Source organism: Pseudophryne corroboree, chromosome 4 (assembly GCF_028390025.1).
Source record: "Pseudophryne corroboree isolate aPseCor3 chromosome 4, aPseCor3.hap2, whole genome shotgun sequence".
NCBI classification, from domain to species: domain Eukaryota; kingdom Metazoa; phylum Chordata; class Amphibia; order Anura; family Myobatrachidae; genus Pseudophryne; species Pseudophryne corroboree.
In genome coordinates, this window is record NC_086447.1 from 885,033,413 (window position 1) to 885,058,234 (window position 24,822).

The 24,822-nt window shown below is 46.2% G+C and overlaps 1 protein-coding gene across 1 annotated transcript in view; it reads left to right on the forward strand.

Annotated features, from left to right (window-relative positions):
* MDGA1 (MAM domain containing glycosylphosphatidylinositol anchor 1) overlaps positions 1 to 24,822 on the forward strand; it is a 567,923-nt gene that overhangs the window by 253,580 nt on the left and 289,521 nt on the right. Inside the window, 1 exon segment of the mRNA XM_063918866.1 lies at positions 15,186 to 15,382. Within this exon segment, the coding sequence (XP_063774936.1) occupies positions 15,186 to 15,382 (197 nt within the window).

A 24,822-nucleotide genomic window follows, 5' to 3' on the forward strand; every position in this document is an offset into this window, starting at 1 on the left:
CGTTCGGTGTCGTTTGACCATTGCACTCTGGGGATCTAGCTAATTTTGGAGGGATGAGGGTTTATTGGGGATTGTTCAATACTGCCCTGCCTGGCTCTACTACCCTCGTTTGTGCATTTTATATGCATATGGCCACTTGCATTTGCTTTGCACACTTGCCCATTATGGGTGTGATTTATAGGGCTGATAAATCGGAATGACAGTCCGCCTACTTATGATGTTCTTTGGTTGTGCTTAAATTATAACCTCTCTGTATGGGAACTAGTGTCTGACTTCCTGTTTGCGTTCCGGGTGGGCACTTCCGGACGTGTGACGTTTGCGTTCGACGGACCGGAAGTGCTCCGCTCCGGGACTCGGCGGGTGTCAGAGATGGGTTGCGGCGGCCCCATCGTCTCCTACTTGCTGATTGTGAGTTTGGCTGTTTGTGCTCCCTGATAGGGGCGAGTGTGGTGTTCTTTATCCTTTGAATGGGTGGTTATTCATTGAGGAGAAGCTTTGTTCCTGTTTGATGACATCATAATGCTTTTTGGCGCCGTTTTTCAAGTGGTGAGGGTATTTAGGGCCAGTCAGGCAGGATCAGCGTTATTGCTGGATGTCTGGATTTCTGCTTATGGATGTTGGAAGCTGTGATTGATGTACAGTGCCTCCTGAGGAAGGCCCTTGCTTGGGCCGAAAGCGCTTGAGGAAATTCTTGTCATTATGCTGATTATGTAAAGTATACCATTAATAAATGAACAGTTGTTTATAGTAAAAAAGTCTGGAGAGTGCCCCCTCTGATTTTTATCTATCTATATATATATATATATATATATATTTATTTTAAATACTATATTATATAATATATATTTTATTTATTACTAGCAGATTAAAATGAAGAATATAAACATAAGGAATACTGTCTTATGACCAATGTGCATATACGTGTACACCGTGTGTTGCCCTCCGCTCGAGTGGTGTTCCATTTGACTGACATTAAACAGAACAGAATGCAGCCCAGACTTCCATAGGGATTGCTGCAGTGGTTTCCCTATCTATGCTGCTTGGTGCAATCACCCTGCATACTGTAGACCCAGGTGGCTCCTGCAATCACAACCAGTGATCCCTTTTTTCAGTACAGTCCCGGCTGAATTATGTTCCATACCACCAGGGTTGGACTGGTCCACAGGGGTACAGGGAAAATCCTTGGTGGACCCATTATACATATGTTACCTTATACGGCACAGGACTATGGTGTATTCTCTACAGTGCAATGCAGTTATTAACCTGATACAGTATTATGCATGCATTACAAGCATTTATATATATATATATATATATATATTTATTTATTCATGGGCCAAGACCATGCACAGCTGCCCACACCCCCTCTGAAGACTGGCCACACTCCTAAACATGGGCCCCACCACCGTATTTCCCCAGAGGGCCTTTCATGCCCCAGTCCGGCACTGCATACCACAGTAATTGGATAGTCCAGCTCAAAGAAGAGGACCAGTGTCATATATTCATGCCTAGAAATTAGCTAAACTGTGGTTACATTTAGTGCAAATCGGAATGGCTCTTTCACAAATGTGCAAAGTTACATGTATACCATCTTTTAATTCCACAGAAGCCTGTTCTGCATATCTTTTGGTTTTCACTGAATACCTAGTCCTTGAATGGAACTGGGATGAAAATAATCAGTTTATTTTGCTGTGTGGTTTGAAAGGACTGGGACTATGTCAAGCGGAGCTCCACCGGGAAACGTTTCATTTTCTGGAACAGTTTTGAAATTTTGCTCATCTCTTCCAGCGTGCATCACTTGTATGGGCTTATTTATTATATGCAGAGATTACAAAGCTTTTTTTATTGCAACGTTTCACAGACTAATCTGTTCCAACCTCAATTTACTGTATAACCGGAGTAGCCGAGTGATATTTTTTGATGCATATATGACCAGCCTTTGCTGGTTCACAAAACCGTGGTGGGACTGGAAGCCTTGATTAGGGTTTCCAAGTCAGTAAAAAAAAAAAAAAAAACATATTCACCGGATATGATCCCATCATAACACTTTCTCTCTTCTTCTTCCCCCTTCTATCTCTCTGCACTGTAGTCCTTTTCCCTTTCATCTCTCCTCTCGGTTGACCACGCCATAGCCCTCTTTTCTCCCTTCCCCTTTACGGGTCTCTCATTGGAACCTCTGATTTTGGGTCTGTGCTAGTATTTCTCTCTCAAGTTTTGCTTAAATTGTATTGCTTTTCATTTATATTGTCACCTTTCAATAAATTTTTGTGGGGAAAAAAGCAAAAACCGTTGTTGAAAATAAATAAATATATTTTATTAACTTAATTCCTGCTTTCACGACCTTAGAGGCCAATAATGAAAGGGCGGTACCTGTCCCACTGCAATGTTTGGTAACAAAAAGTCTGTTGGTAGATTTAGGGTTCTATTCATGAAGCAGCGAAAAGAGTGGAGAAGTGAGCCTGTGGAGAAGTTGCCCATGGCAACCAATCAGCTGCTCCGTACAATTGTATAGTATGCAAATTTGAAATGTTACTTCAGCGCTGATTGGTTGCCATGGGCAACTTCTCCACTGGCTCACTTCTCCACACTTTTCACTGCTTCATGAATACAGTAGATCCCTTAGCCTCTTCAGCAGCAGGTGTTACCTATGGCAATATCAGCCTGGTAGACCCACACACTGTAGATAGGGTGAAGGTTTTCCCTGCTTTCATAAAAGGACTTATCGGTAAAAAGAACTGGATGCATTTATTATGTCACCAACTCATTAAACTTTTTTTTCCCCCGAAATTCCTAATTTACAGCGCATATTCCAAAAACATTTTGTTTTTGCAAAATTGTCCTCTTATTCAATGATCTGTAGAGTGGGTTCATGTTCTGTTCAGATGGCTCTGGTCAGGGAAGATCAGCTTCTTACAATTGATATGTTATTCCTGTCTCCCCAGCAGCCGGGGATGGCTGCTCATCAATCTGAGAGGGGTCAGACCATAGATGAAAGGAATAAGGGAACTGACTCACTAAAGAGGATTATTCATTTACTGATGAGACAGAAAAAAGGGACCACAGGATTGTGTTTTACTGTATGACATTTGCATCGATCAGCCTGTTCCATTACATTAATTTATCTTTCTGTCTGATTACTCGCTGTTTATTCCGGGGTTTAACCCTTTTTATTTAAACCCCTTACCGTCAGGACTAAATGGTATTGTGTCTAGGTGGTGGCGTTAGATTCAGTAGGCGACAGCTTGTTTTGCATGACCTCATCCTCTCCCGTCTTAGCTATTGTAACCTCCTGTTTCTGGGTCCTTGCGTGTTTCTGCATTTAGATTTGAGTTTTGCATGTGATTTAACTATTTTGTCTGTAATGTAAGTATGGCTTCCTATTCTAATACTGAAGTGCCATAATCAGCACCTGAACAAACAATCTAATGTAAAGTCTAATTTATCTAATGTAATTACTGGGAGATATCAGTGAGTGATAGTGATAATCATGCACCCTCCAAAGCAGATACTCTGTCCACCAATTAAATTGCCAGGGGCTGGATCCTATAAAATTACATAAGTCAGTATTTCTCAAAGTCGGTCCCCAAGGCACCTAAAACCGGGCACACATCTTGGAACAAAAATCTGCTAATATATGTAAGCAATCGACAATAGCTGGAAAACAGGTAAAACCTTCACTCAAACTACTTGGTTAAAGCCGTCTGATTTATCCGACTTATTGACCGACCATTTCCGTCTGTTTTCCAGTGTGTTTGAGCAAATGCTTGATTGCCATTTACTCCCATACATTATCAGATTTTTGTTCCAAACAGCCAAAACAGGTTGGTTGGAAAGACACTATTTACATGTGTGGCCAGTTTAACAGTCCATGTTTTCAGGATATCAGTGCTCGAGCACATATGACTTAATTAGTACCTCCATCAATTTAAAGTAACTATCTTTGTTCAAGCATGGTTTAGAGGGGATGGTATCAGGGTCCCGCCGCTTGGGATGCCAGCAGTCAAAATACAGACAGAGACATCCCAATGTCCAGTATCCTGACACTTAGATGGTAAGTATGCTACACCTAATCCCCAACCTCCCTAACCCTAACCCTCCGTACCCGCAGCCTGACCCTTAACATCCAACCCTACCTGCCCCCCTCCGCAGCCTATCCCTAACCCTCCCCGGAGGTGCCTAAACCTAACTCTCCTCCCCTCCCTGCAGCCTATACCTGAATCTCTTTATCGGAGGCCGTTAGAGAGTGGATGCAACATTCTCTACCTGCCTCCAAGCCTGCAGCCAGACAGTGAATGGCTGTTAGTGTGCTGATTGGTGGACAGCTATAGCTACCCACCAGAGTACTAACAGCCATTCACTGTATGGAAGCATGTGGACGACAAGGAACCATAGAAGGGGTGAGTTATGATTTTCTTTTTTATTCCTGGGAATGGCTGTGTAGGGGCCCCAGTGCATTGCTTTGCCCAGGGCCTACAATGCTGCTAAGATGGCCCTGGAGAAGCTAGTGTAAAGTCCACTTAAGCTGCCTCTATACGCACTACACTTGTTTATATCTCAGCTATTTTCATGTTCATTTTGCATTTTGTGCTTTGATTAAGCTGCTAATGATGCATCAAAGTCAGGTCATAGCAATTCCCACCCATTACACTGAGCTTCCTTAATTTCTTCCAATTAACTGCTCGTTTGACCCTCATTACAACATTCATTCAGGAAAGTAAGGAGGCACTGGGGCCATATTTAATTGAAGTGACATATTTGTGGAGTTTGTAAGATGAAGTACATTGCTTTATTTGCATGAGTCTGGTGACCTGATTCATCCTGTCAGCCTCATAGTGAAACAGCGGTTAATGCCAGCTCCAGGTATGTGTTACAAATGCAGCCTTCTGCGTAGGGCAAAATGTTTATATGTACAGTGATGTAGGGAATAATGTCAAGTTTATCCAATAGTATACCTTATGAACCAGGTGAAAAGCAGATGTGTGAGACAATTGAAGGCAGATATGAGAGGCGTAAGGAATAAATGAGAGGTGTGAGGCATACATGAGAGGTGTGAGGCAGAGGAGTAACTTCATACCACCTGCACGGAGGTAAGATAGATGGTGGTCCCTACCACTTCCACCCCCCATAACACATGCACAGTAGTACAGCAGAAACCCCATGTTTTTACACTTCCAGACCCACAGTGTCTCTCCAGCTAAAGCCATCCACCTTCTGTCTCTAAAGCCTCCATCTGTGCCTCCAGCCACCAGCCAGTGTTTCTCTAGTCAGCCCCCCAGTGTCCTTCCAGTTAAAGAATGTCCCCTTCTGTCTCTCCAGCCAGCCTGCTTCTATCTCTCCAGCCTGCTTCTATCTCTCCAGCCAGCCCCCTTCTGCCTTTCCAGCAGCTTTTCTGTCTCTCCATCCAGAACCCCTTTTCTCTAACGTCCTAAGTGGATGCTGGGGACTCCGTCAGGACCATGGGGAATAGCGGCTCCGCAGGAGACAGGGCACAAAAATAAAGCTTTAGGATTAGGTGGTGTGTACTGGCTCCTCCCCCTATGACCCTCCTCCAAGCCTCAGTTAGGTTTTTGTGCCCGTCCGAGCAGGGTGCAATCTAGGTGGCTCTCCTAAAGAGCTGCTTAGAAAAAGTTTTTAGGTTTTTTTATTTTCAGTGAGTCCTGCTGGCAACAGGCTCACTGCATCGAGGGACTTAGGGGAGAGAATTTCAACTCACTTGCGTGCAGGATGGATTGGATTCTTAGGCTACTGGACACCATTAGCTCCAGAGGGAGTCGGAACACAGGTCTCACTCTGGAGTTCGTCCCGAAGCCGCGCCGCCGACCCCCCTTACAGATGCTGAAGATTGAAGGTCCGGAAACAGGCGGCAGAAGGCTCTTCAGTCTTCATGAAGGTAGCGCACAGCACTGCAGCTGTGCGCCATTGTTGTCACACACTTCACACCAAGCGGTCACGGAGGGTGCAGGGCGCTGCTGGGGGCGCCCTGGGCAGCAATATTTAATACCTTTATGGCAAAAGAATACATCACATATAGCCATTGAGGCTATATGTATGTATTTAACCCATGCCAGATATCTAAAACTCCGGGAGAAAAGCCCGCCGAAATAGGGGGCGGGGCTTATTCTCCTCAGCACACAGCGCCATTTTCCTGCTCAGCTCCGCTGTGAGGAAGGCTCCCAGGACTCTCCCCTGCACTGCACTACAGAAACAGGGTAAAACAGAGAGGGGGGGCATTTTTTGGCGATATTTTGATATATTTAAGCTGCTATAAGGAACAACACTTATATAAGGTTGTTCCCATATATATTATAGCGCTTGGGTGTGTGCTGGCAAACTCTCCCTCTGTCTCCCCAAAGGGCTAGTGGGGTCCTGTCTTCGATAAGAGCATTCCCTGTGTGTCTGCTGTGTGTCGGTACATGTGTGTCGACATGTATGAGGACGATGTTGGTGTGGAGGCAGAGCAATTGCCGATAATGGTGATGTCACCCCCCAGGGAGTCGACACCGGAATGGATGGCTTTGTTTATGGAATTACGTGATAATGTCAGCACATTACAAAAATCAGTTGACGACATGAGACGGCCGGCAAACCAGTTAGTACCTGCCCAGGCGTCTCAGACACCGTCAGGGGCTGTAAAGCGCCCTTTACCTCAGTCGGTCGACACAGACCCAGACACAGACACTGAATCTAGTGTCGACGGTGATGAAACAAACGTATTTTCAAGTAGGGCCACACGTTATATGATCACGGCAATGAAGGAGGCTTTGCATATCTCTGATACTGCAAGTACCACAAAAAGGGGTATTATGTGGGGGGTGAAAAAACTACCTGTAGTTTTTCCTGAATCAGAGGAATTAAATGATGTATGTGATGAAGCGTGGGTTAACCCAGATAGAAAAGTGCTAATTTCAAAAAAGTTATTAGCATTATACCCTTTCCCGCCAGAGGTTAGGGCGCGCTGGGAAACACCCCCTAGGGTGGATAAGGCGCTCACACGCTTATCAAAACAAGTGGCGTTACCGTCTCCTGATACGGCCGCCCTCAGGGATCCAGCTGATAGGAGACTGGAAACTACCCTAAAAAGTATATACACACATACTGGTGTTATACTGCGACCAGCCATCGCCTCAGCCTGGATGTGCAGTGCTGGGGTCGTCTGGTTGGATTCCCTGACTGAAAATATTGATACCCTGGATAGGGACAGTATTTTATTGACTATAGAGCAATTAAAGGATGCTTTCCTTTATATGCGAGATGCTCAGAGAGATATTTGCACTCTGGCATCGAGAGTAAATGCGATGTCCATATCTGCCAGAAGGAGTTTATGGACGCGACAGTGGTCAGGTGATGCGGATTCCAAACGACATATGGAAGTATTGCCGTATAAAGGGGAGGAATTATTTGGCGTCGGTCTATCGGATCTGGTGGCCACGGCAACTGCCGGAAAATCCACCTTTTTACCTCAGACCCCCTCCCAACAGAAAAAGACACCGTCTTTTCAGCCGCAGTCCTTTCGGTCCTATAAGAACAAGCGGACAAAAGGACAGTCATATCTGCCTCGGGGCAGAGGAAGGGGTAAGAGAGGGCAGCAAGCAGCCCCTGCCCAGGAACAGAAGCCCTCTCAGGGTTCTGCAAAGCCCTCAGCATGACGCTGGGGCCTTACAAGCGGACTCAGGAGCGGTGGGGGGTCGACTCAAGAATTTCAGCGCACAGTGGGCTTGCTCACAGGTGGACCCCTGGATCCTGCAGGTAGTATCTCAGGGTTACAGGTTGGAATTCGAGAAGTCTCCCCCTCGCAGGTTCCTAAAGTCTGCTTTGCCAACGTCTCCCTCAGACAGGGAGACGGTATTGGAAGCCATTCACAAGCTGTTTTCTCAGCAGGTGATAGTCAAGGTACCCCTCCTACAACAGGGAAAGGGGTATTACTCCACGCTATTTGTGGTACCGAAGCCGGACGGCTCGGTAAGACCTATTCTAAATCTGAAATCTTTGAACCTGTACATACAAAAATTCAAGTTCAAGATGGAGTCACTCAGAGCAGTGATAGCGAATCTGGAAGAAGGGGACTTTATGGTGTCCCTGGACATAAAGGATGCTTACCTGCATGTCCCAATTTGCCCTTCACATCAAGGGTACCTCAGGTTCGTGGTGCAAAACTGTCATTATCAGTTTCAGACGCTGCCGTTTGGATTGTCCACGGCACCTCGGGTCTTTACCAAGGTAATGGCCGAAATGATGATTCTTCTGCGAAGAAGAGGCGTATTAATTATCCCTTACTTGGACGATCTCCTGATAAGGGCAAGGTCCAGAGAACAGCTGGAGGACGGAGTAGCACTAACCCGACTAGTGCTGCAACAACACGGGTGGATTCTGAATTTTCCAAAATCTCAGTTGACCCCGACGACACGTCTGCTGTTCCTGGGAATGTTTCTGGACACGGTTCAGAAAAAGGTGTTTCTTCCGGAGGAGAAAGCCAGGGAGTTATCCGAACTTGTCAGGAACCTCCTAAAACCAGGGAAAGTGTCTGTGCATCAATGCACAAGAGTCCTGGGAAAGATGGTGGCTTCTTACGAAGCGATTCCATTCGGCAGATTCCACGCACGAACTTTTCAGTGGGATCTGCTGGACAAATGGTCCGGATCACATCTGCAGATGCATCAGCGGATAACCTTATCGCCACGGACAAGGGTGTCTCTTCTGTGGTGGTTGCAGAGTGCTCATCTGTTAGAGGGCCGCAGATTCGGCATACAGGACTGGGTCCTGGTGACCACGGATGCCAGTCTGAGAGGCTGGGGAGCGGTCACACAGGGAAGAAACTTCCAGGGAGTATGGTCAAGCCTGGAGATGTCTCTTCACATAAATATACTGGAGCTAAGAGCGATTTACAATGCTCTAAGTCTGGCAAAACCCCTGCTTCAGGGTCAGCCGGTGTTGATCCAGTCGGACAACATCACGGCAGTCGCCCACGTAAACAGACAGGGCGGCACAAGAAGCAGGACAGCAATGGCAGAAGCTGCAAGGATTCTTCGCTGGGCGGAAGATCATGTGATAGCACTGTCAGCAGTATTCATTCCGGGAGTGGACAACTGGGAAGCAGACTTCCTCAGCAGACACGATCTACACCCGGGAGAGTGGGGACTTCATCCAGAAGTCTTCCACATGATTGTGAACCGTTGGGAAAAACCAATGGTGGATATGATGGCGTCCCGCCTCAACAAAAAACTGGACAGGTATTGCGCCAGGTCAAGAGACCCTCAGGCAATAGCTGTGGACGCTCTGGTAACACCGTGGGTGTTCCAGTCAGTGTATGTGTTCCCTCCTCTGCCTCTCATACCAAAAGTACTGAGAATTATACGGCAAAAGGGAGTAATAACGATACTAGTGGCTCCGGATTGGCCAAGAAGAACTTGGTACCCGGAACTTCAAGAGATGCTCACGGAGGATCCGTGGCCTCTACCTCTAAGACGGGACCTGCTTCAGCAGGGACCGTGTCTATTCCAAGACTTACCGCGGCTGCGTTTGACGGCATGGCGGTTGAACGCCGAATTCTAAGGGAAAAAGGCATTCCGGAAGAGGTCATTCCTACACTGGTAAAAGCCAGGAAGGAGGTGACTGCACAACATTATCACCGCATTTGGAGAAAATATGTTGCGTGGTGTGAGGCCAGGAAGGCCCCCACGGAGGAATTTCAACTGGGTCGATTCCTACATTTCCTGCAAACAGGATTGTCTATGGGCCTCAAATTGGGGTCCATTAAGGTTCAAATTTCGGCCCTGTCGATTTTCTTCCAGAAAGAATTGGCTTCAGTTCCTGAAGTCCAGACTTTTGTAAAAGGAGTACTACATATACAGCCCCCGGTTGTGCCCTCAGTGGCACCGTGGGATCTTAATGTAGTCTTGGATTTTCTCAAATCCCATTGGTTTGAGCCGCTCAAATCGGTGGAGTTGAAGTATCTTACATGGAAAGTAACCATGCTACTGGCCCTGGCTTCAGCCAGGAGAGTATCAGAATTGGCGGCTTTATCATATAAGAGCCCATATCTGATTTTCCATACGGACAGGGCAGAACTGCGGACGCGTCCTCATTTTCTGCCTAAGGTGGTGTCAGCGTTTCACCTGAACCAGCCTATTGTGGTGCCTGCGGCTACTAACGAATTGGAGGATTCCAAGTTGTTGGACGTGGTCCGGGCATTGAAAATATATATTTCAAGAACGGCGGGAGTCAGAAAGTCTGACTCACTGTTTATATTGTATTCACCCAACAAGATGGGTGCTCCTGCTTCTAAGCAGACGATTGCTCGTTGGATTTGTAGCACAATTCAACTTGCACATTCTGTGGCAGGCTTGCCACAACCTAAATCTGTCAAGGCCCATTCCACAAGGAAAGTGGGCTCATCCTGGGCGGCTGCCCGGGGGGTCTCGGCATTACAACTCTGCCGAGCTGCTACTTGGTCAGGGGCAAACACGTTTGCAAAATTCTACAAATTTGATACCCTGGCTGAGGAGGACCTTGAGTTCTCTCATTCGGTGCTGCAGAGTCATCCGCACTCTCCCGCCCGTTTGGGAGCTTTGGTATAATCCCCATGGTCCTGACGGAGTCCCCAGCATCCACTTAGGACGTTAGAGAAAATAAGAATTTACTTACCGATAATTCTATTTCTCGTAGTCCGTAGTGGATGCTGGGCGCCCATCCCAAGTGCGGATTGTCTGCAATACTTGTACATAGTTATTGTTACAAACAAATTCGGGTTGTTATTGTTGTAAGCCGTCTGTTCAGAGGCTCCTACGTTTGTCATACTGTTAACTGGGTTCAGATCACAAGTTATACGGTGTGATTGGTGTGGCTGGTATGAGTTTTACCCGGGATTCAATATCCTTCCTTATTGTGTACGCTCGTCCGGGCACAGTATCCTAACTGAGGCTTGGAGGAGGGTCATAGGGGGAGGAGCCAGTACACACCACCTAATCCTAAAGCTTTATTTTTGTGCCCTGTCTCCTGCGGAGCCGCTATTCCCCATGGTCCTGACGGAGTCCCCAGCATCCACTACGGACTACGAGAAATAGAATTATCGGTAAGTAAATTCTTATTTTGTCTCTCCCCTTCTGTCTTTCCAGCCAGAACCCCCTCTTTCTTTCCAGTCAGCCCTGTTCTGTCTCCCCAGGCGGCACCCCTTCTGTCTCTCCAGCCAGAACCCCCTCTGTCTTTCCAGCCAGCCCTGTTCTGTCTCCCCAGGCGGCACCCCTTCTGTCTCTCCAGCCAGAACCCCCTCTGTCTTTCCAGCCAGCCCTGATCTGTCTCCCCAGGCAGCACCCTGTCTCTCTCTCCAGCCAGAACCCCCTCTGTCTTTCCAGCCAGCCCTGTTCTGTCTCCCCAGGCAGCACCCTGTCTCTCTCTCCAGCCAGAACCCCCTCTCTCTTTCCAGCCAGCCCTGATCTCTCTCTCCAGACAGCACCCATTCTGTCTCTCCAGCCAGAACCCCCTCTGTCTTTCCAGCCAGCCCTGTTCTGTCTCCCCAGGCGGCACCCCTTCTGTCTCTCCAGCCAGAACCCCGTCTGTCTTTCCAGCCAGCCCTGTTCTGTCTCCCCAGGCAGCGCCCCTTCTGTCTCTCCAGCCAGAACCCCCTCTGTCTTTCCAACCAGCCCTGATCTGTCTCTCCAGACAGCACCCCCTCTGTCTCTCCAGCCAGAACCCCCTCTGTCTTTCCAGCCATCCCTGTTTTGTCTCCCCAGGCGGCACCCCTTCTGTCTCTCCAGCCAGAACCCCCTCTGTCTTTCCAGCCAGCCCTGTTCTGTCTCCCCAGGCAGCACCCTGTCTCTCTCTCCAGCCAGAACCCCCTCTATCTTTCCAGCCAGCCCTGTTCTGTCTCCCCAGGCAGCACCCTGTCTCTCTCTCCAGCCAGAACCCCCTCTATCTTTCCAGCCAGCCCTGTTCTGTCTCCCCAGGCAGCACCCCTTCTGTCTCTCTCCAGCCAGAACCCCCTCTGTCTTTCCAACCAGCCCTGATCTGTCTCTCCAGACAGCACCCCTTCTGTCTCTCTAGCCAACACTACTTCGGTATCTCTAAAGCCTCATTCTGCCTCTCCAGCCAGCTCTCCAGTGTCTCTCCAGCTCTGGCCAGTAGAGATGGCTACTGACTCACTGTCTCAACACAGTGACTCGAATCATCAGGAAGTGTGAATGATTCGAGTCACTCACTGTTTCATGAGTCGACACAGCTGCAGCAGCAGCCTCTCTCAACCAGAGGGAGGAAACTCAGTGTGTCCTTCAGTCAGTGTGTTCTGCTGAGTGTCTTTAGCTGTGATTGGCCAGAGGCTATACCAGGTGACACCCAGTGGGAGGGGGGAGGGAGCAGTCACGACTCACCAGTCAGTGAGTGCTGTGCTGCTGTGCCTGAGTCATGTCATGAATCATGATTCATCCTGAGTCTGCCAGTGAGTTGAGACAGTTGTACACTGTGTAGACTCAGTGACTCAGTGGATGGATCTGATTTATGCAGCATAAGCCTGCAGGAGGTGGAGCCCCTGTGGTACAGGGCTCTCAACTCACTGTTCCTGCTCAATGTGATTGTGGGTGACAAACTCCCTGGAGGCTAGATAGTGGATAATATAATAAATCCAAGTCCACCTAAAAAAAAGCCCACCTAAAATATTAATTAGCAAAGTATGCAAAATAAAATAAAAAATGTTTTTATTTGGTTTAGTTACAGACTGAATGATGTGTTTCATGGCTGTTAAGCTTTCTCTCCTCAGCCAGAAGTAATGTGAATATTCTGTAACTAGTGTGCAATAAGTGGTTATTAATAATATATCAACATAACAGTGAATCTATGTTAATATATTATTAACAATCAGTGCATAAGCAGCTGCCTCCCCCAGATACACTGCACAATCACTGCAGCTGAATAACTCCATGAGTCCAGCACTGATCCTCCAGCACTGGCAACTCACTGATTCATGTGCAGTCTCTGCAACACATTCCACTACAAATGAGTCATGACTCATGTGCCGAGACACTGACTCCAGACATTTCACTGAACTGAGTCATGTGTCTCAACTCAGTTCAGTGAATTACTTTGCCCATGACTACTGGCCAGACCCTTTCTGCTAAAAAGAAGAGAGTTTGTCTGGAACCCTCTCCACCAAGGGCAGTGGCGGTAATCACTTCAGTTCTAACATGCAGTATTGCAGGGACGGAGCCCCAATCCGAATTTGATACATTCCTGTAAATGTTGATTTCTCATTGTCGTGAATAGCGCCAATAAGAAATTACAAGTAGTGTATTTAGTCTAAAACTCGATAATACATATGCCCCTTAATAAGGTTACTACTCTATGTGGTTTCCTGCTGCCTCAATTCCCCTCTTCACATCATGTCACTGCCCCTGTCACATGCAGCCCTGTCCTCACTGACACATCACTCATCTCCTGATATACTATGTGCTGCTGAGGTCCATGCTCCTCCCACTATATAGCTCTGTCTGTGGCTTCCTGCTGCCTCCATTCCCCTCCTCACATCATGTCACTGCCCCTGTCACATGCAGCCCTGTCCTCACTGACACATCACTCATCTCCTGATATACTCTGTGCTGCTGAGGTCCATGCTCCTCCCACTATATAACTCTCAGTCTGTGGCTTCCTGCTGCCTCCATTCTCCTCCTCACATCATGTCACTGCCCCTGTCACATGCAGCCCTGTCCTCACTGACACATCATTCATCTCCTGATATACTCTGTGCTGCTGAGGTCCATGCTCCTCCCACTATATAACTCTGTCTGTGGCTTCCTGCTGCCTCCATTCCCCTCCTCACATCATGTCACTGCCCCTGTCACATGCAGCCCTGTCCTCACTGACACATCACTCATCTCCTGATATACTATGTGCTGCTGAGGTCCATGCTCCTCCCACTATATAGCTCTCAGTCTGTGGCTTCCTGCTGCCTCTATTCCTCTTTTAACATCGTATCATTTCCCAAGACACGTGCAGCCCTGTCCTCAGTAATCCAGTCTCACACCTCACACCGCCCACCTGATCTGCACACTAATTTCCTGCAATAGCTTGTGCCATAAATACATAATAAGACAAAATGTCTATGTAAGCTGCCTAGCGCTTTAGATCAATATGTGTCTGAAGAGATAGTATAGTATTTTGTGTTCAGACATTTATTGGATGCACGGTGCATAGCAGAACCATCTGCACTCATTTTTATTTTACACTTGGCACCGCCAGCCGCTAAAAGGTCACTTAGTGCTAATACCCACATGAAGGAGACCAGGAATCTATTTACATGGGAAATTCAGCAAACTAGCAGATGTCCTGAGCCAGCCAGAAAATCACCTCTGTCCTTCCTATCAATTTGCTGAACTGAAAACTTTCTCCGATGATAGAAATGTGTCAGTCAGACAGCTGATAGCGCCGCGTTTCATCCGCAGAGGGAGAGGAAGGTGTGTGTGGTTTTGATAAGTGCAATCTGTGGCATTCGCTCATTGCACTTTCTCTGTGTTCCTGACTATATTACTGGAGAGAGGTAAAGACATCTTTCTCCTGCCAGCTACAGCTACAAATACAGAGGGATTATTCTTAAAAAAAAAAAAAATTAAATTAAAATGGAATAAAAGTAACAGGTTCGTTGAATATCATAGTCTATGCATACTAATGAGGGGACGTGTCTGGTTGAGAATTAAGCAGAGAGTAAGTTTCAATAAAAACAGGATAATGAATTAAATGTAATAAGTTCTTTTCATATACAGGTTTGTGCCTAATTATTGGCTATGACTTTGCAGTGTCAGGAATATTGCTGAAGGCTAAAAAATGTCTGGCGATGGGAACTGTTCGAAAACTATTTTTGTTTTTCCTCCCATCAGTTCCTATAATAGTGAATCACCGAACTTATAGCTGGCAAACGGACCGAGGGGATTGGCCTAACTAAATGGGTGTGAGTAGGTAGAAATTGGTTGATCTCAACTAACTGTTTTATGTTTACCTTGTTATGTTGTTGCTTTGAGGTTTTCTGGACATTTAAAGGTTGGATGGTTTAATTGGTTGACGACTTGGGTGCGTATTAGTTTGACTAGTGTTGTTTTTTGGTTGTCACACTTTGCCCGCACTCGACTGCCTTTCCAATTGTTGCAATAAATTGTGTTCTTCAATGACGCTGTATATGACAAATACTTATGACCTCTGCTACCTTCTAGATCTAGATGAACCCATTCTAACCATTCACCAGACCATCAGTGATGTACGAGGGAGCTTCTACCAGGAGAAGACAGTCTTCCTTCGTTGTACGGTCAGCTCCAACCCGCCCGCACGCTTCATCTGGAAACGGGCCACCGAGATCCTCTCGCACAATCAGGACAACGGAGTAGACATCTACGAACCCCTCTACACACAGGTACGTATTTGTAACCATGTTTACTGAACAAATTCTCAACACCGTGCCATTTGTGGCCTGTGGAGTTCGTGGGACGTTTGGTGATCTCTCCGTATTGAAAATAATTATATTATCAGAAATTAGTTTATTATAATGATCCAAAAAGTTCCCATACTGTATACTGGCTTTTTGCAATGTGCAACCAGAAGCTCATTTAACATTGCTTAACATGGACACATTTCCAGTGCTGATAATAGTGAGAGATACGTTATTGCATCTCAGCAACCTTTACTGTACAAATTATGGCAAAAATACCACAGAACACCACACCATGAATATATAAGGTAAATGTCGGAAACCCCAAAAATTGTCTGTATAGCCAGGTGAACATCTTAAACAGCAGATCCACAAGGCAAACAGCGGGATAGTAAGGGGGGAAGGATGTTATGGTTTACAACTAGGGCAGGTGGGGCATATGGAGAGCTGCATTGTAAGATTTTGGGCCCTAGTACTTCCGAGGAGATAGGGGAGCGGGGTATAGCAAGGCCCTGTTGCAAGTACCCCCTCTGTAGGGTAATCCGGTCTGAAGATCGACAGTGTCTAGGTCGACAATGTTCAGGTCGACCACTATAGGTCGACAGTCACTAGGTCGACATGGATGGAAGGTTGATAGGGTTTCTAGGTCGACATGTGCTAGGTTGACAGGTCTAAAGGTCGACATGAGTTTTTCAATTTTTTTTTCTTTTTTTGAATGTTTTCATACTTAACGATCCACGTGGACTACGATTGGAACAGTAAAGTGTGCCGAGCGAAGCAAGTACCCCCTCTGTAGGGTAATCCGGTCTGAAGATCGACAGTGTCTAGGTCGACAATGTTCAGGTCGACCACTATAGGTCGACAGTCACTAGGTCGACATGGATGGAAGGTTGATAGGGTTTCTAGGTCGACATGTGCTAGGTTGACAGGTCTAAAGGTCGACATGAGTTTTTCAATTTTTTTTTCTTTTTTTGAATTTTTTCATACTTAACGATCCACGTGGACTACGATTGGAACAGTAAAGTGTGCCGAGCGAAGCGGTAGCGGAGCAAAGGCACCATGCGAGGGGACGCGGTGCACTAATTTGGGATCCCGGTCACTCTACGAAGAAAACGACACCAAAAAAAATAAAAAAATCCTCATGTCGACCTTTAGACCTGTCGACCTAGCACATGTCGACCTAGAAACCCTGTCGACCTTCCATCCATGTCGACCTAGTGACTGTCGACCTATAGTGGTCAACCTAAACATTGTCGACCTAGACACTGTCGATTTGATGAACCACACCCCTCTGTAGGTTGCTGAATGGGACGTGGGCATGGTATTTTGAGGATTGTAGTTCTGTTTCTCATTTTGTTGATGATCAGAGCAATCCAGTTGTGGTCTCTTCTATCTCACATAACTGGTGATAAAGTATACTAAGACTCTGGCACTGACAGCTCAGGGTTCTACCTTTCTGTTTCGATGCTTAGTATAAATATTTCAGTATAGGAACTCAACATATGCCGGTTCGCCTTAGTCTACTCCCCACTTGGTCCCGCTCTGACCCCGTCTCTGCTTCTCTGTCCGCCCTCAACCCTACCTCCATACTCAACTTGTTCCCGGCACTCAACAGATTATCCTTCCTGTCCTATCACTGTAGCAGTGAGAGCCATTGGAGGAGTGGGATGTGGAACCCCACCTCCCACTGTGCATGCATGATGGGGACAGAACACACTTTCTCCTTCGTCGTAGAGGATGCTGGGGACTCCAAAAGGACCATGGGGTATAGACGGGATCCGCAGGAGACATGGGCACTTTAAGACTTTAAATGGGTGTGAACTGGCTCCTCCCTCTATGCCCCTCCTCCAGACCTCAGTTATAGTAACTGTGCCCAGGGAGACGGACATTTCGAGGAAAAGGATTTTTGTTAACCAAGGGTGAGATACATACCAGCTCACACCACAACACACCGTACAACATGGCATATAACTAAAACCAGTTAACAGCATGAACCAAAAAATCAGCAACAGGCTGATCGAAACAAAAAAAAACAACCTTTGTGTAACAAAAGCAATAACTATGAACAAGTACTGCAGATAGAGTCCGCACTGGGACTCCAAAAGGACCATGGGGTTTATACCAAAGCTCCTGACCGGGCGGGAGAGTGCGGATGACTCTGCAGCACCGATTGAGCAAACATGAGGTCCTCCTCAGCCAGGGTATCAAACTTGTAGAATTTTGCAAAAGTGTTTGAACCCGACCAAGTAGCTGCTCGGCAAAGTTGTAACGCCGAGACTCCCCGGACAGCCGCCCAAGATGAGCCCACCTTTCTGGTAGAATGGGCCTTCACTGATTTCGGTAACGACAACCCTGCCGTAGAATGAGCATGCTGAATTGCATTACAGATCCAGCGTGCAATAGTCTGCTTAGAAGCAGGAGCCCCAATCTTGTTGGAAGCATACAGGACCCCACCTCCCACTGTGCATGCATGATGGGGACAGAACACACTTTAAATAACTACAGGTTGAGTATTCCTTATCCAAAATTAAACATCACACTTTTTTGTTCCCCTACTGAGATAATGACACATATATATGTATATTATATTTTATATCTATATAATATATCTATATATACACATAATATATACTATACATGTAATTACTGTATCTCAGTAGGGGACACAAAAATGTGGGATTTTTGAATTTTGGATAAGGGATAACCAACCTGTATTATATAGATCAATTAATCACCACACCAGGATCTAAGGCAGAATGAGATCTCCAGTTACTGGTCTGTTATCCATTGCATTGATGGATTTTGAGCATTATAAATGGAATACATATGATTTTACCGACAGACGGGATGCCGGTAAATCCCAGCTGTCAGAATCAAGGCAGCGATTCCCCTGGCAGACTCGCCGTACTCGCCATGCTTCGGGCCCGGTGGCTTGCTGCGCTCACCAAAAGTTATATTCCCGCTCGGTTGGTGGTGTGAACCCACCAACAGAGTGGGAATACCCTGCGTTTGTCGGGATTCCAGCGTCGGTCTCCTGAACGCCAGGATCCTGACAGCCGGTATATTAACGGCATCCCTTATAAATGAACAGAAAAGAACATATGTAAGCTAAATAAACGGAATTGGGATGCCAAAAAAACATATTTTTTTTGTGCCAGCGAATCTATAGGAAATGCTAATTCCTAAAAAAAAAAACGATTTTTCAGCTTTGGGCGAAGTTTGTGAAACTTAATAGGTAGAAAATGCTTTTCTCCTGTGTCACAGCGCTGATCCACTCGATCGTAAGTCACGCCAATGTCTGCCGTAGTCAGGAGAGGCTGTCCCCATTCCTGCCAAAAGAATATTATTGGTAGAGGATATCTGCCTATATGAAAATAGCCTGTCGCTGCAGCAGAGAGGAAACTATTACCGGGAACCTTGGGTGACCCTCCTCACAGTCTTTTATCATGGAGGCAGAAAAAAGGGAGCAACCACCTCTGACCCACAGCAGACGATGGGGGACGCTAAAGTTTATTTATCAAGAGTCTGGTTGTAAAACCCATAATTTTGGGTCCTGTTTCTGCCCGATACTTAAAAGGGCAAAGCTTCTTCTAGCCATGCCTTGCTAGTAAAAGTAATTCCCTTTTAAATATCGGGCAGAAACACGATCTGACATGACTGGTTTTACGACCCGACTCTTGATCAATAAACCCCCAGGTGAGTACCGTAGCTCAACGCTCGAGAGTAATGTCTTTATTAGCTGTTATTTATATATCGCACACTTATTCTGTAGCCTTTTATGGAGCGTTGCATTTGTGTTTTATTTATTTAAGCATAATTGTTTCGTTTTGGATGGCGTTATCTTTTAATCAGCGATAAACCGAAACTACATTTGCTAAGGACAATAGATTTATATATTGTTTTATAAAGTAGAATATAATCACACGTACAGTGTAGCACCCAGACGTCACTCGTGGTAGAAATGAGACAGTATTCAGATGTTTTCCATTAGTTTGGCCATTGGATGCGCAATCAATAGGGCAGCTCCCAGTCATATAATGTTATATGTATAGAAATCTTGTCTGTAAGTCACAGGCCCATTTAGGGTTCTCAGAATGATGTAAGATATTAAGTTATATGTTAAAATACGTTTATTTTCCAACCACAACTTATTGGTATCAGTCTAAGACCCTGATGAACCCACGTAAGTGATGGATTGAGTGTGACTGGGGGTAGGGGTCAGTAAGTCGGTTTGACGGAGTCCTTGCTGAACTCCAGCTAGGTGAGTCTATCTGTCCCTCTTATCCAGCTTGTCTGACACAGGCTCTATCATGTCCTCATGGTCTCTTAGGAGATATCATTCTACCAGGAAGAGAGACAAATAAATAGGTGTTGTCTGAAAGGTAATGGAGCGACACTAACAGCCAGATCCAAACACCGTTCATCAAATGACAGATACTTCTGCCTTCACAGATCCTCTACGTGTTCCGTACACCGCGACGAGGAGACGCTAGATTGTCATCTGCCGCCTTATGGAGCTGTCTGCCATTCAGAATGTCACTTGTAGATACAGATATGCCATTATGTGTCCATATTTCTGTGCTGTCAGCAAATAGAGTTAAACTATGTTTAAAGGCCAAATGTTACATTTCACAGCAAGTTTACAGCTGATTTTTTTTAAATTGTCAAGATGTTTTAAAAATGACTGATACTGGTTTGGTCATCCTCACCTCCATTGACCGTTCTTTCCAAAATGCCTTTCCCACTGATACTCCCCTACATTTAGAGAGCGCTAGCAGCCCCCATAATGCATAATGCATGGTCTTACCCTTTGCTGCGCAGTATTCCATTATAGAATTTTACTATGCTGTGATTGGTTGCTGAACTACCAATCACAGAACTGCCAGTGTCTTGCCATGTGCATAGTGTACCCGTAGCTTTCTCATAAGGGCGGTGCTGCTGTCATTATCAGGGTGGTTCCTTTCTTTTGTCCTATTGTCTGTTCTTGTTTTCTACATAGCGTTCAGCACACAATATGGATTTTTCTCCAATTCACAGGGTTGGAATGTAACCTTTATACTGGATATGGTATAGAGTGTATAGACGATCTACAGCAGTGGTTCTTAACCTTGTTGGAGGCACTGAACCCCACAAGTTTCATACGTGCATTCACCGAACCCTTCATAGTTGGAAAAATATATATATATTTTTTTTTCAAATTCAAAACAGAGATATATATTTTATTAGTGCACAAAATGAACCATATATCAGTTGCACATAAAATCACTGTGTTCAAAGAACAAAACCAACAAAACATGAATGTCACACAAAAACATAACTCAATGAATATTTACTGCAAATCAATGTGACTTTTGCTGTTGCCTTTTAGAGACAAGTTTAGAAATGTGCGGCTTTTCTTCGTTTTTATGTCTACCATCCTCAAAATGGATTCCTCTCAAAGATTTGTTGTAACAAATGGTATGAGTATCTCAAGGCCTTTCTTAGCAATAAGAGGGTGCGGTACGATTTGGTGACACCAAAACGTTGAGAGTGTTGTTGTTCTGAAGAATTGCTGTTGAACCTGGCTCTGCTGAAGGTCCATGATTTTGTCGAGGTACTCATCATTGACATCTGCTGTCGCAACACTAAACGTGAACGACTGTCTCACCCATGCTGGATAGGACTCTCTGGTGGGGAAGTATCCGTCGAGAGACTTTGCGAGCTCATCTAAGTGCATGGCAACTGCTTGCTTCAGTTCCCCGGGTACAGAAATGTCTTCGATCTTACGTACACAGTCGTCCAGCAGGGGAAAGTTTGCGAAGTTATCATTCTCTTTTTGTCGTTTCCATAACGGCAGCTCTTTTTGAAAAGCCTTCAGGTTTCCTTCCGCTTCGATAATGTTAACTCCACCCCCTTGCATCTGTTGATTAAGATGATTGAGAGCATCGAAGATATCCGCCGTGTACGCCAAAATGAGAATGAACTTGAAGGAATCTGCATGACAATGTTGGTGCTCTCGCAAAAACAGGGCTAATTCCACACGCATGGAAAAAACACGATTCAGCACCTTTCCCCCGGGACAACCACCGAATGTTAGAATGGTACAGAAGTGCCTCGAATTCAGAGCCCATTTCATTACACAGCACTTTGAAGATGCACATAGGGGGTCATTCCGAGTTGATTGCTCGCTAGCTACTTTTAACAGCCGTGCAAACGCATTGTCACCACCCACCGGGAAGTGTATTTTCGTTTTGTAGAAGTACGAACGCCTGTGCGTCAGAGCGCCTGCAAAATCTTTTTGTGCAAAACAAGACCAGCCCTGGACTTACTCTTTGTGTGCGTTGATTCTAACGTTGGAGGGTTGACTTTTGACGTCACACACCCGCCCAGCGCTCGCCCAGCCACGCCCGCGTTTTCCCTGGCATGCCTGCGTTTTCCCAAACTCTCCCAGAAAACGGTCAGTTGACATCCAGAAACGCCCCCTTCCTGTCAATCTTCTTGCGGCCGCAAGTGCGAATGAAAACGTCGCTAGAACCTGTGCAAAACCACAAAGGACTTTGTACCCGTACGTCGCGCGTGCGCATTGCGGTGCATGCGCATGCGCAAATATGCCAATTTTTAGCCTGATCGCTGCACTGCGAACAACGGCAGCTAGCGATCAACTCGGAATGACCCCCGTAGTTCACACATTCCACTACAATTTTTAATACTTCTGCCAGTTTTGGGTGCAAGGTTTTTGTTGCCCGCGCATGCCTGTGCAGAACACGTGACAAAGATGAGTGGTGCAGCGACTTTCACCAGCGCACCAAAACCAGAGTTTCGTCCCTGCATGGCTGGAGCCCCGTCCGAACAAATTGCAGAAACCATATCCACCGAAAGATCGGGTAACCGTTTGGATGGTCAACCATGTTAAGGTTAAAAGTCATTAGGTTGACTGCTACTGGTTAACATTAACATGGTCGACATGGACACATGGTCGACACATGACAGGTCGACATGACTTTTAAAAAAAATAGATTTTTACATTTTTTTATACTTTACCATCCACGTGGACTACGATTGGGAACGGTAACCTGTGCCGAGCGCAGCGGTAGCCATGCAAGGGGACGTGGTACACTAATTGGGGTTCCTGGTCATGTTATGGAAAAAATGACACCAAAAACAGTTCAAAAATCCATGTCGACCTTTTCACGTGTCGACCTGTCATGTGTCGACCATTTTCATGTGTCGACCATGTCTCAATGTCGACCATGTCAATGTTGACCAATAGTCGTCGACCTAATGACTGTCGACCATAACATGGTCGACCATTCATACCGAAACCGAAAGGTCGTTGTCTCTGAAGTCATCCACAAGTTTCTTCACGTCGGCTGCCTTAGTTGTTGTAAGAGGCTTACAAAATAAAAAATCTTCCTTTATCGTGTCATCTTAGCGCACAAATACAACAAGTTTGCTCAGATTGGAAACATTGGTGGTCTCGTCAAGTTGGAGGCTGAATTTTGCTGGGCTTGAAATCAGATCTGCAACTGCTTGAGCCAAGATGTCATCGCTCATGCCATCGATTCTGCTGCTGATGGTGTCATTTGAAAGAGGAATTTGGGACAACTTAATTTCAGCAGCTTTTCCCAGCATGATATACGCCATACTCAACGTAGCTGGTTTTATAAGTATTTCACCAATGGTGTGTGGTTTTCCCCGGTTTGCGATCAGGTACGCAACTTCGTATGATGCTGTTAAGATCGGTTTGTCGATGGGTACAAAGCCGAGAACAGGCAGAGTCGCCCTTTCATCGAATCTGGCTCTCTTTCACCTTGAATTCAGCAAGCGTTGTGTTCTTGTGTTTCTCATCTCCATGCAGCTTTAGGAAGTGTTCCCTTAGTTTTGCCGGTGCTAGACTAGAATTGCTCAACTTGGCATTGCAAATCGTGCTTTGAGGACGCTGACTTCTGTCACATTCCGTTATAAACGTGAATCCATATTGTACGTATTCGTCCGACCACTTTCTTATTTTGCTCAACATAGGGCCTAATTCAGAGTTGATCGCTAGCTGCCGTTGTTCGTTGCGTAGCAATCATTTAAAAAAATGGCAAAACTATGCATGCGTATGAGCCGCAATGCGCACGCGTGTCGTACGGGTACAAAGAGCATCGTTGTTTTGCACTGTTTCTAGCGACGATTCCATTCGCACAGCCGAACGCAAGGAGATTGACAGGAAGAGGGAGTTTCTGGGTGGCAACTGACCGTTTTCTGGGAGTGTTTGGAAAAATGCAGGCGTGTCCAGGCGTTTGCAGGGCGGGTATCTGATGTCAATTCCGGGACCTTCGTCGCAGCAAACATCACACAGGATAAGTAGCTACAGGGCTGGTCTTGTTCTACACAAAAGGTGTTTGTACCCGCTCGGCTGCACAGGCATTCGCACTCTTGCAAAGCGAAAATACACTCCCCCATGGGCGGCAACTGTGCGTTTGCATGGCTGCTAAAAGTAGCTAGCGAGCTAACAACTCGGAATGAGAGCCATAGTACGAAGGGATTGGAATATTAAACAGGAAATCACAAATGACGTCACAAGTCGACGACTGAGCGCACTAAGTTCCCTGCAGCACAGATATCAAGGCCAAGCGAGCAGCCAATGATGGCCATGCTGAGCGTGACGTCACGAATCATACGAGTGGGGTGAACGGCAGGGCTGGCCTGGCAGCCCTGCCGTTCACCCCACTCGTATGATTCGTGACGTCACGCTCAGCATGGCCATCATTGGCTGCTCGCTTGGCCTTGATATCTGTGCTGCAGGGAACTTAGTATGGCATTTTTTGCCATTCGTCAATAGTCTTCAGTTTCTTATGGTGAAACACTGAAAATGCCATAAAAGTATTGTGTGAATGCCAAAAGTATATTAATGCACCTGGCAACCCTGGCGAACGGAATGGACACACACCTCCACCGGATCCGTGAGACTCACCGAACCCCTGGGGTTCGATCAAACTCAGGTTAAGAACCACTGATCTACAGTATTTTAGGTCGACAGCCAATAGGCCGACAACAAATGGTCGACATGCATTGGGGCGACAGGTACAAAAGATCGACAGTGGTTAAGGTCGACAGCTACAAAACATTGACAATGGTTAATGTTGACAGTTAAAAAAGGCGACAGGGTCGAATTGTCAACATGAAAATGGTCGATGCACACACACACACGGTCGACACAAGATTTTTTTAAAAAGTTGTTCAAATCATGTATGTTTGGTAATATGCGTCCACCATCAGTAAAAATGTGCACCCTCACAGGCTTGCTCCACTCGCTTCTCTTCTAACAATGGGGGTCATTCCGAGTTGATCGCACGTAGCAACTTTTTGCAGCCCGTGCGATCAACTAGACGCCGCCTGTGGGGGAGTGTATTTCTGCATAGCAAGGCTGCAATCGCTTGTGCAGCCCTGCTATGCTAAAA